The sequence below is a fragment of the Pangasianodon hypophthalmus genome, chromosome 9 (assembly GCF_027358585.1).
Source record: "Pangasianodon hypophthalmus isolate fPanHyp1 chromosome 9, fPanHyp1.pri, whole genome shotgun sequence".
NCBI lineage: Eukaryota > Metazoa > Chordata > Actinopteri > Siluriformes > Pangasiidae > Pangasianodon > Pangasianodon hypophthalmus.
Window position 1 is genome coordinate 1,617,294 of NC_069718.1, and position 14,723 is coordinate 1,632,016.

General features: G+C 39.4%; 1 protein-coding gene across 5 annotated transcripts in view; it reads right to left on the reverse strand.

Annotated features, from left to right (window-relative positions):
- Positions 1 to 4,719: 4,719 nt before the first annotated feature.
- eomesa (eomesodermin homolog a) overlaps positions 4,720 to 14,723 on the reverse strand; it is a 12,317-nt gene continuing 2,313 nt past the window's right edge. For all 5 annotated transcript variants that reach the window (XM_034307673.2, XM_034307675.2, XM_034307676.2 and 2 more), the window contains 5 exons: positions 12,798 to 12,952; positions 10,622 to 10,743; positions 7,012 to 7,170; positions 6,810 to 6,871; positions 4,720 to 5,910 (listed from right to left, as the gene is read on the reverse strand). In XM_034307673.2, coding sequence (XP_034163564.2) covers positions 5,148 to 5,910; positions 6,810 to 6,871; positions 7,012 to 7,170; positions 10,622 to 10,743; positions 12,798 to 12,952 — 1,261 coding nt within the window. In that variant the 3' untranslated portion in view covers positions 4,720 to 5,147. The remainder of the gene's footprint in view (positions 5,911 to 6,809; positions 6,872 to 7,011; positions 7,171 to 10,621; positions 10,744 to 12,797; positions 12,953 to 14,723) is intronic.

A 14,723-nucleotide genomic window follows, 5' to 3' on the forward strand; every position in this document is an offset into this window, starting at 1 on the left:
AAGGTCTACAACAGAACCTGGATCTACTGTCCGCCAGTGAACATGGTCTACAGAACCCTTTTTTCAAGCCAGTAAAACACTGAATTGATAGACAGTGAGACAGAGAGAGAGAGAGAGAGAGAGAGAGAGAGAGAGAGAGAGAGATAGGGGTCAGCTCTACAGGGACACTCCCAAATCGGTGGTATTCCTCAAAGTGCCGCTGCATTGATTTTACGCACAACTTTTTTTTACGGACTGACGATTTCACGTTACACACACATCATGGCTCATGTTTTTCTTTAGTGCTCTGGGGCGTCTGTGGTTCTCCCGAGGGACCACATGGGGGCGCCGCCTCCAAACAACTTGGCCAGCGTTCTACTGAGTGTGTGTGTGGGGGCGTGTGTGAGCGAGTCTGTAGGGGAAATCATGTCCCCTTTGAGGATCATGTGGAGTGTCTGAAATCAATTCAGTGTTAAGTGCAGGAACCAGGAACCAGGGGAATGGGGGGTGGGGGTTGGTGGGGGGGGGGGGGGGGTGTTGCCAGGGTCGTAAGGGGGCAGCTGTTACTCACACCTTAGTGAGCCAGACACACACCCACACACACACACACACACACACACACACATATACATGGAGGTCAGAGTTTTGATGATATATACTGTCTATCTGTACACACATACATAAGACAGACAGAGATGGAGACAGAAAGACAGAGAAAGCGTGTGTGTGTGTGTGTGTGTGTGTGTGTGTGTTCATACTTATCACTCAATTGCTGACTATTATACAAACCTTGAAATTAAAACATGATCATTCCAGGACGCTCACATGCATGGCCATTTTATTGTGTTTTATAAAAGAGTGAAAGAGAGAAGAGCTACAATCACTCCATGGTCCGCTTCCTCTTTTGCAATCACACCGGATCTGTCACGCTCGTGTTACGTGAACGTGTCATATCAATAAAAAACTATCAGTTATTACAGTTTTACATTCCACAGCGCAGCTGAGAGAGCGAGAGAGAGAGAAAGCTAGAGAGAATACACGTAACTGTTACGGCCTTCGCACTTCGGAGGAGCCGATAAAAAAAATTTTAATGAAAATAAAGGACAACTGCTTCATTATAAAAAAACACAGCAGTGTGCACTTTTCTTGGCTGTGTGCAGGGTGACACTCACGCAGTGACTACAATCCACACAATATCATCAGCGGGAGAATTCACCTACTGAGAGAGGAGTGCTATAGTGTGCTCCGCAGGTTGTGGAGGCCTTTATTTTCTATATAAAAATATAATACTGTACACTATAGTACACTAATTAGGGCATAGGAGTCATTATTTTATATCATATGGACTGACCTTAATTCCAAAATGTCCTATTGTACAGGAAGTGCACTATGCTATAGTTTCACACTGTAGGTCAAGTTCTCAACATGTGACCCCATGTGGGTTCCTGTCAATTGTTACAAACCATTATGTATTATGTAGTCTTTTGGACATAAACCTGATTTATGGAATATTTAATAGTACTTAAAACTGTCAGATTATTGTTATTGTTATTATTACTATTATTAAAATTTCATTAGCCTTCATTAGTTGGAGTGCTTCCTATTTTTTTCCCCATTTTACACCAGACCACAGCGGCGCCACAGCCAACACTCTGTCATGTTATTCAACGTGGCCTTTTGGTGTAAAATGGGCTTTATGCTCACGAAAGGATCAGGTTGGATGGTTGGATGGTTGGAGGTAACAGTGAAGATGAGCATGATTTCAGCTACATCTCCTGATTCTGATACGCTGCAGTGTGACGCACAAGCCCAGTCCTCTCATTAGACTGCAGAATGCATGCAGATACACACTCTTACACACACTGATTCATAATAACATTGTTAAATGTGAAAATATAAAAAACCCATTTGCTCTCTTTCCCTCTTTAATGTAATAAACAATTAAATGTGATGTGCGATATATGATTTTTTTCTCTACTAACTCCCACTGGGAATTATGTGAGTGGTGGTTGGGAAGAATTTTGAGCCCTTAGATTGGAGTCACTGGCCAAAATTTGTGAGAGATCTGAAGGATTTGATTACAAAACTGCTCAATATTAGGTGTTTAGTGCACAGAAACAATTACTAATACTACATGTAGTGAAGTTATACTCATTTGGGATTTTTCCGACAATTCATTTATTTCCAAGTGATTTTACAGATGATTCATTTATATTCACGCATGATTTTGGAACTATTCAACGATGACATTTTTCACATGATGTCACACATGGAGTTTTCCCACATGTAATCACATATTACTCACCAAATTACATACTAAAAAAAAACATATGATCAGGTGTGAAATGTATGTGATTTTTCTGTAGGTGCACAAAGGATGAATAGTAAACAATTTAGTGATAAACTACACAGACAGACGGATAGACAGGCAGGCAGACAGACAGATGTCTCTCTCTTTGGTTTACCTGTAGTGAGCAGTGTGTATTGATCAGTGTAACTCTTGCGTGAATGAATGTTAGCATCTCAGAGTGTATCGACTTTGTTGTAAAAGCGAGCGTGGTTCCCATCCCTGCTGTTCCTCACTTGTGTTTCTCTCCTCGCTAATACAAAGTCACTAAACCTCTTCTGAGAGAGAGAGAGAGAGAGAGAGAGAGAGAGAGATGTCTAACGCGACCTTTTTCACCTTTACTGTGCTGTTTTGTCATAATTTACCGTTTCTCTTCATGGAGGTCACTCAGCTGTTCATTTCCATCCTTGTTATCTGGAGACTTCTTCTTCCTGCACTGATCTAGAAATCAACCTTCAATCTTTCACATAATCTAGCTGTCTGCATTGCATATAAAACCACAGTAAATCCAAAAATGGATGTGGTGAAATGACTTGTCTTTGTTTCACTGTAAAAAATTCATCATTTTAGTCTGTTAGAAAAAGCACCAAGTATGAGAAGGGCTTTTCTGCATCTTAGTATGCTAATCCCTGACAAGAACTTTAAATAACAAATCTATTTGTTTTTTAACAGCTGCATTAAAATAAGTTAGAAAATGGTACATCCAATGTGAAATAGTGAACATAACATGGATTAAAAAAAAAAAAAACAATTTCACGACTGTTATATCATTAAAACCAGCAGGTACTAATAAGAAATGAATGCTAGTTATTGCAGATTAGCATGATGTCATTTCTGTGCGCCGGTAGCCACCTACTACTGTCAGCGTTTATGAGTGAAAAATCCTTTAATTATTAAAATATAAACGTTTAAATGTATTTCAATTAGGTGTCAAATGTAATTAATGTAATTCACTGTGTTTTGGATGAGAATAAAAAGCTAACATTGGCTACTTCCGGTGTTAATTGTTGGTTTTTCCGAGGCGTTGCTCTGTCTGTAAAAATAACGCTATGTAAACAGTAGGCCTACAGAAAAGAACTGGAGGCAAAAACAAACAAAACAATTTACTATAGATGAAGAAAGAAGAAATGATTTAAGTTGAATGATTTTGTGGAAATATAGCGCTTTATTTATTAAGTCGAGACCCAAACTGTGAAGTTATTTATCTGATAATTAACCTTTAAATTAATAATAAATAATAATAAATTGTGAGAGTTACAGCACACAGAGCAGCTCCCAAGACGAGTCGTGTGAAGAGCTCTGAATGATTCAAATGACTGCAGTGGGATTGATTGATTGATTGATTGATTGATTGATTGATTTGTATGCGTTACAGTCCCTAAGAACACTCGTTAAATAAAATAATTCAGTGTTTTCCTGCTGGAAATGCGGCAATTCAACGCCTTTATTATTATTTATTATTATTTTATGTATCTATTATCTTTTGTATCTATTCATGTGTTTCTCTGTGCGTCTGAAACGCTTTTTCCTCCGTGAGATAATTAATGAATGTAAATTCAGAAGAAGAGAAATGTGAGGTTCAGTTAATGCACCGTCTTTATTTAACTAATTTCATTTCCTGATCATTTTCACATATAGGCTTTTATTCAGGAGAAGGACACAGTGTCCCTGAGCTCACCTAAAAATGTAATGAAATAAACCGTTTCCGGTTCCTCCAGAAAACAGATCAACACGCAGAAGATGAACAGAATAACTAATAAAGCACAGAATGATGAATGAGTCTTTTAAAGACAGAGAGAGACAGCTCGGACATTAAGAGAGGTCTAAAAGCGTGTAATCCCTGCATTCCTTCAGTCTGTTCAGCTGGCTTTCTCTGGAGAGAAGAAGAAGAATCAGGACTTCAGAATTAAAACTCCATCATTTAGAAATGAGAAATGTGTCGTGTTTAAGATCACCATCACGAATTTATTCATCATTAATGGCTGGTGGAGCATCAGGACAAATAATAAAGCACCATGAAACCAGAGCTGTGTAACATTAAACAGGATTCATTTAATTCAGAATTAAAAAATTAAAAAAGGAGAAATCTGAAGAATCTTAATGCAATGAACAAAATTGATTTAAAAAAAGAAGAAGAAGAAAAAAAAAGGTAGCAACCTTACTGTGAAGAACTGATAAAAAATGAGTTAAAAAAAAAAAAAAAAAAAGATATAGTTATAATGGGTAATAAAAACTGTGATCCAATGATAACAAAACAGTTTCCAATAAATAAATAAATAAATACATACATACATAATCTAACCTGTGACTGTATTAATAGGTTTGCTTTTTCTGGCATTTAATTATTTGAGTGTGTTAAAAAGAAAAGAAAAGAAACCAAGAAGGACATGAAGAACTTTATGAAAAGCACATTTTATTACACGTCTCATACCAGTGCCATGTAGACAATTTATACAAGATACGTCACAATCTAAAGTGCACAAATACTGTACAACCAAAGGATCTTAAATTAAAGGGGAGAGGGCAAAGGGAAAAAACCCATCACACTGATTTTATATATAATATATATCTATGTTTAAAATAGAAAAGAAAATTAAAAACAGCAGATTATTTAAAAAGATAAAAGGAAAATAAATCAATCCCCATCTTTCACAAAATGTCAAAAATGAAAATCAGGATCACGATAAGAAGCACAGAGCTTTGGCACCTGCGTTTAAAATAAAAAAAATAATAATAATAATAAAAAGATTTTAAAAGCACTTTAAAATAGCAGAACGAGGGGAATGGCGCAATAGAGAGAAACCCCGAGAAAAATATTCATTTAAGGGCTGGTGTAAAAGGCGTAGTAGCTTTTGGGCTGCTCTTTTCCGTACTCGTCGCTCGTCACGTCCTCACACTTTATGGTCGGCGAGGCGTCGGTGCCCGACGAGAGACGTCGTCTTTTACACACCATGGCGTAGGGCGCATCGAATTTGTCCAACGGCTTCAAATTTGAGGCCGCTTCGAGACCCCAGACTCCTCCAGCCCCCGCAGTAACCGCCGTTCCTTCATCCTGCAGCTTATCTTTAGCGCTCGTCGTTATCGTCGTCGTCGTGAGAGGATCTTCAGGAAAAGAGAAGGAAGGCGGACTCGGACGAGGCGACCAAGGCAGACCGGCAGCCATTTTCCTCTGGTAGGAACTTCTCCCGCCACTCCAGCCAGCTGAGATCGAGGCAAAAGCAGAGGATTCTGGGTAATAACCAAACGAGTGCGGGCTCTGAAGCGGGAGAGGCTTGATGCCGTAAGGAAGGACGGAGTAATCGGTCTCGTTCTGCTGGACGGGCGTGACGAACCACCGCTGAGCTGCGGAGGACGAGGATGATGCGGAGATGGACGAGTCGTCACTCTGAGGAGACAGGAGGCCGTTGGTCTGCGGCACGGCGCGTTCGCCGCCGTATAAACGGTGATTCTGAGGGAGATTATTCACAAACTGGTCCTGGAAGAAAGGCTGCATGGCGTAACGTGCTCCCGGGACGATCTGGTGTGAACGAGGAGAGTCGGTGGGGGACGGGGTCAATCGATCACTCTCCGGAGCTGTGTACATCCTGTTACAGAGAGAGAGAGAGAGAGGGAGAGAGAGAGAGAGAGAGAGAGAGAGAGAGAGAGAGAGGGAGGACAGTCAGGCATAGATACAGATACAGAAGTACATTAACATGAGTGTAGATGTGAATCTAAATCCTAAACACATTTCTTTCTGATTAATTATTGACAAATGAACATTTACTGTTCAATACAAAATTCAGAACTTTAATCATCGTTTCCAGGGAGCGCTTAATATTTCTATCTAGAACCCAAAGTGGAACATAAATGCTCAAAATGGTTCAAGTAAAGAAAAAACATTTAGGAGGAAGCCAAGAAGCCTTAATTATACAAAGAACCCTTAAAGAACACTTTTTGTAAGAGTGTGCCAAGTACCAGGAAGCTAGCTGTTAAAATCCTGACAGGTTCTAGATATTAATAAGAAAATAATGAGCAATAATTTGGAGTTTGCACTGCACACGTACCCTATTAATGCATATACTCTAAGTTCTTTAAGGGTTCTTAGCTTTTTTTTTTTTTTTTAAAGGGTTCTATTTTTTCTGCTAGGAAAACACTGGTAGAGTTCTACTTTCAACCTTTAAGGGATCCTCCAGAGGGACAACTGAAGAACCCTTAAGGGTTTTACAGTACACACACTTACCTACCTTTCTGTCTAACTATCCAATAGTCTGTCTGTCTGCCTGTCCATCCAGTCATACCTCCCTCTAAATCTCCACCCATTTCTCAATCTACCGTTTATCCATTCATCCATCTAGCTGTCCATCAAGCATTCTATGTCTTTATACCTCCCTCTATCTATCCATTAAACTATACATCAACCCATCTCCCCATCTGTCTGTCTCTCTGAACAGGGTGGAGTGTGTGTGTGGGTGTGTGTGAGTAAGAGAGAGAGAGACACACTTACGAGTCATAGTTATCTCTGAAGCCTTTAGCAAACGGGTTGTGGTCGATCTTTAACTGTGTGATCTGGACAAGAGAGAAATAATCACTTTACTAAAGGCACACAAGGTCAGCAAAGCAGAAGGAAGCAAGATTGATATACATTGTGTGTGTGTGTGTGTGTGTGTGTGTGTGTGTGTGCGCGTGTGCATGTGTGTTTGGCTTACATCTGTGTTCTGGTAAGCAGTAACTGCGATGAACTGGTTTTCAGGGAAAGTGAAAGTTTGAGTTTTGGACTCGCCGCTCATGTCCTCCACCCCGTCTTCGCTCACCTCCACGATGTGCAGCCTCGGCTGATACTTATGGAGAGACTGCAGGACGATCATCTGCATGCGCACACACACACACACACACACACACACGCACACACAATTACAGACCACACATTACTCAACATTGCAATGCAGACATGATTACAAAGTTTGTTTAGAAGTTAGCTTGGTATTTTGGTGTATTTTTTGTTGCATTTTACACACAAACAAACACACAAACACACAAACACACACACACACACACACACACACACAGAGTGGTGCTGCAGAGAATCTTTCTGCCTTTGCAAAAATGCCAGCAGACCCAGAGGTGTCAAACCACCAAGCATAGTCAGAAAACAGAAGAGATAGTGATAGTCTCCACTTCAGCCAACACACACACACACACACACACACACACACACACAGTACTCCATCATCATCATCATCCTCCTCCAGTAAATGTTTATTTTTCTGCACTTTTGCCACACTTCTCACTCTGCACCAGTCGAGTTCCCATTAGCAGGTATGTGGAAAGAGAACACCATCAAGTTACACTAACCGCTAATTAGCCAATTAGCTAGCAGGCTGTTAGCATGTGCGCTAAGGCTCTACATAAAGTCACACATTCCTCTAAATCCTGACAGAAGACCCTGAGACACTAAACATGTCACCTTTATCTCTATGGTCCAGTGAACTGCAGTCCATAATGGGTAACACACACACTCACACACACACACACTCACCACCACAAAGCCTTGTTAACACTATGATTCATATGTGTGGATTACAACAGAATGCCATAATGTGTTCTTAATACTTCTACTTTAGGGTTATTTTTGTGCTGTAATGTTTGCAGACAAAATTAGCGAGTGCTAAGGAGAGCAAAAGCCCTCAGAAAAATGAAGAAATTCATAGTTTGCAGTTTCATGGTGTAAAACAGTCGTAAATAGTGTTAACACTGGCGCAAAGCTCACTTCTAATCTCACAGTCTCTTCACTCCCATTGGCTAAACTTGTCGTTACGCCCTCATTTACACCTGCGCTAATTGGCTAGCATGCTAACTTGCTAGCAAAGTGCAGCAGTGCTGCTTCATTAGCGACTGTGTGTACAAATGGAGGCATTAAGTGATGGAGGGGAAAAAAAACAACAGGTTCAGACTGTGAAGCTGTAAAACACTGTAATGAAGAGAATGTTAACGATAAATGAATTGCTCTAGAAGGTTTAAGATAAAGAAAGGGCGAGTTAAAACATGAATCTATAAGATAAACGATATCTACTGATGGGAACGTGTGTTAAAGTTGCTTCATCACCATTTTCTCGGACGTTGCATAGTGGTTTGACACTTCAGTGTGTGTGTCTGTGTGCGTGTGTGTGTGTGTGTGTGTGTGTGTGCGTGTGTGTGTGAACCGTCCTGCAGCCTTTGCACAATAATGAGCAGTGTCCATGCATATGTGCATGTGTATAAAGTGCATAAAGTTGATTTGTGAGCATAAACAAAGTGAAGATTTGCACCTCGGACGCTGTGCAGTGAAAGTTCACACTGTTTAAGGCAATTTCACACCAGGGGGGTGAGGGAGGGGATCACAACGCAACCACAAACAATTTCTTTCAAAGCTGCTTGTCTGAGCTACTTGACAAACTAAGGACTTTGTTTGTTATACAAATGCTGCATTAAAGTCCATGTGGTGTGTGTGTGTGTGTGTGTGTGTGTGTGTGTGTTTAATGAAGATGTGATGGAAAAATAAACACGTGTAAACTTACAGACTTCATTAATACCAGGATGTGTGTATTTGAGATAAACTTTTTTGTGTATGCGTGCACGTGTTCGAGGGAACAGATGACTGTAAGATAAACACATGTAAACGGTGCTACCTCAGGGGTCATTATGTCACATTACTTTGTTTATGAGGACACTTAAACTTCAGGTCCCCGCAAGTTCACTAATACTACAATGTGTGTGTCCTGGTGTATCTATGCGTGTTTTCTGCTCAGGACTGGAACCACTCATCAGCGACTGGTTAGAACGGCTCAAACCATCGCAGGAGCAGCCTATCCATCACTGGAGGATATTTACATCACCAGGAGATCCCGCAATATCGTCATGGGCAGAACGCAGCCTGTTTACACTCCTACCATCACAGAGACGCTGCAGGAGTGTAAAATCAAAAACCTCACGGCTAAGGAACTGCTTTTAACGAACGATCAGGCTCGTCAGTGACTCTCACCCACTGACGCTTCCACCAGCACGTACAGCTGACTCTGTCCAGTGATGTGCTGGGCTCAATTCCACACACACACACACACACACACACACACGCACCTGCTGCTACCGAACCTTGCAGTATCGCACAGTGTACCGCGGCCTCTTGCACATCTTGTACCACTGGTCTATAACTGCACTATATTTTTACAGTCTGATGTCTCGGTTTTTGCTCGATTACTGCCACCGTCTCTATGATCTCCACCCACCTCACATATCACACTCACAATACATCCCACTCCACCTTACAGTGCAGTTTCCAGCCAATTTATAACACATTCACTACAGTGCTGATGCTTTATTAGAAGGAATTAGAGTAAGAATTATAATGTACAGTGTAACTGTGTGTGTGTGTGTGTGTGTGTGTGGTGATTTCGAGGATCCTCACAAATACCAAGATGTGTGTACATTGTGTGTTTTTTTTACTGCGTTTACAAGGACACCATTACTGCAAATTCACTAATAACAAAAATATGTGTGTCATTGTGTAATTGTGTATTACTGTGTTCATGAGGACATGTGTGTGTGTGTGTGTGTGTGTGTGTGTTCGAGATAAAATGTGGCTGTTAAATAAATGCATGTAGACACGAGGACCTCACGATTTATTCTGCCATGTTACTGTGCTTACAAGGACACTCCAGTCTCCAAGTTCAGTAGTACCAGGATGTGTGTGTATTTCTGAGTGTTTTTACTCTGTTTATGAGCACACACGGTCCCCGGGAGTTACCAAATACCAGGGTGTGTGTGTGTGTGTGTTTAAGATTGAATACGATAAAATAAATGCATATAGGCACGAGGACCAATTAAGAAAAGTTCACTAATACCAGTGTGTGTGTGTTAATGACATTTAAGATAAAACATGACTGTAAAATAAGTGAATGTAAACCTTAGTACCTCAAGGGACATTCTTCGACATTACTGTAAGGGCAGTAAGGACATGCTGGTCCTCACAGTTTCACTAAAATCAGGATGCGTGTGTGTATGTGTGTGTGTGTGTGTGTGTGTGTGTGAGAGAGAGAAAATGTGACCGTAAAATAACCACATGTACACCAGGACCTCGTGGTTTATCCTGACACATTCCTGTGTTTACGAAAACACTCAGTAAGTGAGTGCGTGTACCTGTGCGTGTACCTGGGTGTGTACCTGTGCGTGTACCTGGGTGTGTACCTGTGCGTGTACCTGTGCGTGTACCTGTGCGTGTACCTGGGTGTGTACCTGTGCGTGTATCTGTGTGTGTACCTGGGTGTGTATGTGTGTGTGTACCTGGGTGTTGTTGTTGTTTGCGCCCTTGTTGTTGGTCAGTTTCAGCTTGCTGAATGAAATCTCTTGCCTCATCCAGTGCGCTCCTGTGTTCGGCGATTCCGGGTGCACGTACATCTTATTTCCTGAAAGAACACAAATTATACAAATTATGCAAATTACTCAGGATCACACAGTCCTCACTTTTCCCCTGATATATAAATAACTATATAAATAACTATATAAATAACTATATAAATCCCTGAGAGATCCTGATGAGGAGAGCGGAGCATCCCTGCTGAAAAACACCTCCTGTTCTAATGTCACTGATTAGTTTCCAAATAACAAAACTAAAATAATTGAACAAAATAATATTGTTTTGTTCTGAAGAAGATACATCAATATTTAATTAGAAAATAAAAATCAGACACATGAAGCAGCAGCAGGAAATCTGCTCATTTCGAAACACACACAACACACACACTGCACAAGCTTCTCACTTTCTCACTTTCAGCTCCTACTGAATTTATGATTTATTAACATGAATGAAATAAAATGAAAAGAAAGCCTGTGTGTTATCTGGAAGCTTAAAAATTAAACCTCAGTATTTTGTCTAATATTTTATCCGTTTTATTCTCTCTACTTATATTTTATCGTGGGTTTTTTTTTTATGTACACAGCACACACTCGGTTCTAATCTGCATCCTTCCTTATTTTTTGTTAAAATGTAAAAAAGACTCAAGATACGCAACTGGATCTTAATTATCTTTAGAGAAGAAGTTCTCATACTTTTCACAGATGAAGCCCTTGAACCGAAATTATCTGCCTCGAGTACTTTATGTTCCGCTTACGTTAAGTAAAATATTTGTGATAAATGATAAATAAAAGCATGCTGCGTTTTGGTTTGTGAATATTAATTTTTTTTGTTTTGTATTTATATTATTACAATTATAAAAAATGTAAAGCAGGTAAAAGATCGGTGCTAAAGGTGTGCGCTTGACGGTACCACTCCAGCGACAATGAACGTACAGGTACTACTGATAGATTTAATAATTCTGTTTACCTGAAATTAAATTTCTATTCGACTTTATTTAACGGTTTAGCAATAATTATATATTGTGTAGAACATTTTCACTTCAATTTTAAATTTCCTGTAAGTGTATTTTCTTCCAAATGGATTTTTGCTAATGAACATTCATAAAAAAAAACAGACTATAAAGCCAACATATCTGCATAAAATACTGAGTGATTCAATCAATAAATCAATAAAATGTTAGAACACTTTTCACACTTTCCTTTACAGGAATGTTGTTGTGTTTTGGTGAAAAGGTCACGAGGGTCACTTTTCACACACCCTTATTATTAACCTACTTTACCATGTTATACAAGTGTTAAGGGTTTTTTTTAATCCCTTTGTGTTTGTAGTTCCTTTTTCCCTGCAGTGAAAGTGCACTGTAGCCTCACACACCTCTGCCAGCTGTAACACTGCTCTCACTTCACACGACCTGCGTGTGAAATTATTTCTGAGCCAGTCCTGTGTAGCTGTTGTGTAGTGATGAACAGAGTCCGGCTCCTCACACTGCACGTCTCAGCGGCGGCATTAAAACCATCAGACCTTTATTGATTGATTTATTGATTGATTTACTGATTGATTTAGTTTGGAAATGCTTGCTTTATAATTTAGAAACTTCCCTCCTGTGGGTCTGAGTGGATATAAAATGACGAGGTGTTGATGAAACTGATTGTAAGGGACTTCAGTGCTGTGTGTGTTAGTGTGTGTGTTAGTGTGTGTGTTAGTGTGTGTGTTAGTGTTACTCCTGAGATTAATGTTCATGTCCTGCACAACTTTACACACTGGCGTTATTATTTGTTGTTATTTATCTTTTCATTTCTGCTGCAGCATCAGTGAGAGCGAGCAACCTGAGTGCAGTAACTTCTTCCCTTTATAAATTAAATGAGTATTAAATTAGTATTTCACTATTGTCTTTATTTTTGGGGAAAAAAAATGTCATTTTTTAAATTATTTTAAGCTCCACATAAGCAATTTATAATTACAGCCCAATTCCTCAGAGTCACATTTCAGCAGTTTATATCCTGTAAGTGACATTACAGCGCGTGAGAGCGGAAATAACACCGCTCGAGCTCGCGCGTTCCTCTTCCTCCTCTTCCTCCTCATCCTCATCATCCTCATCATCCTCACCTTGCATGTTGTTGTCCGCTTTCCCGCACGTGACCCATTTCCCGCCCTGGAAGCGCCAGTGGTTCGGGTCCGCGAGCACGACCTCCACGAACACGTTGTAGTGCGCGCTCACGTTCAGCCCCGCGATGTTGAAGCTCAGGAACGGGAACATGCGCCTGCGCGAGACAAACACCGGAATTATTTCGTTTTAAAAACGGATTGAACCGCGGATGCACGAGACAGAACCAAAAAAATCAATTAATCAATCAATCGATCGATCGATCACACTGTTAGTTAATGCGTGAAGTTCGGAGCGCGCGAGACAAAACACATGGAGAATAAAACGTGTCTCATTTACATCAAACTCAGCAACGGAAACGAGACAAAACACACACACACACACACACACACACACACTACAATCATTTAAACAAAAGCATTTAAATAAATAAATATACAATTAAAATAAATAAATGCTGAAGCGCAAAGAAGGAAGCACGCGCATGCGCACAAACACGGAGTTCAAATAAACATAAACAAAAAAATAAACAACTTCTAATCGATATAAACATTTAAGTGTGTGTGTGTGTGTGTGTGTGTGTGTGTGTATTACACCTAACTACAGCTCATCTGGTTTTAAATGCACGGAAACACAAACAGTTCAGAATTAATATCAAAATAATAATAAAAATAAATACATTTTAAATCTATATAGAGCTCAAAAATAAATAAACAAAAACAAATAAATAACTCCTTATTTCTATTTAATTTAAAAAGCATAATTAAGCTTCACTACTACAGGAGTAACTATAGCTTATAAAAACTACACTTATATTAAAACATATTAAACACGTGGAAATGATCAAATTAATAAAACCTCAGATTATTATTATTATTATTATTATTATTATTATTATTGTACATTTGGCTCGTGGGTAAAAAGGAGGAAAAATAAAATCATCTCTCAATTTCAGCTCATTAAATAAACTCTGTCTCGGGAAAGTTCATGAATCTTCTGATATTTATTTAAACAAAACATCACAAAGCATTAATTAAAGCATTAATTAACCGAATATATTCATCATTACCTGATTAATGAACGCTAATAATTCTTAGTGCATTTAAATCGGAATAAATAGTTATTTAGAAAGACAGAAAGAAAGACAGAAAGAGCTTGAGCATGTGCTGCTGATTGTGTTGCAGAATCACAGTGGTGTATTTCTGCACAAAGACTTTTTTAAACAGCAACAAAAAGAGAATAAATCCAGTTAAAATGGAGTAAATGTTGCTGATGTTCAGTGTTAATGTCGGCGGATTAACAGCTGCAGCTCTGCATCTCGACACTATAACCAGCACCTGAACACCAGCAGAGACTTTATTCCATTATTCACTCACATTAACTGCTTTAACGCTCGCGCTCCTAATGCAGCTCACATCAAACGGTGAAAACGAGAAGAAAAGAAAATAAACTGCATTTAATTCTGTTTAACGGGATGCACAGTTCTACTGACCCCCCAAATCTCACACACACACACACACACACACACACACACACACACACACACACACACACACACCCTGCAGCGGTGCATGCATGCATAAATAAATAAATACATAAATAAAGTGCGGTTAATTTCATTTCGACTTTTTGGTGTAAAATGTTTTTGGTGTAAAATGTTTTTGGTGTAAAATGTTTTCTTCAGTGAGTCGAACTTGAATCCACGCTGATCTGCTTCTGCGCATGCGCGTTAGCCAATTTCTCACACACACACACACACACACACTTCGATAAATGTTTGTTTTCAGGATGCATGTGTGTGAGAGAACTTTTCTGTTTCGTTTAGCGAAAACGATTTAAAAACGATCAGGTTTTTATTTTTATTTATTTATTTAATGCGTTTGTTTATTTTTTTAGAATTCCAAAGTGGAACATTTTGCACATTTTAA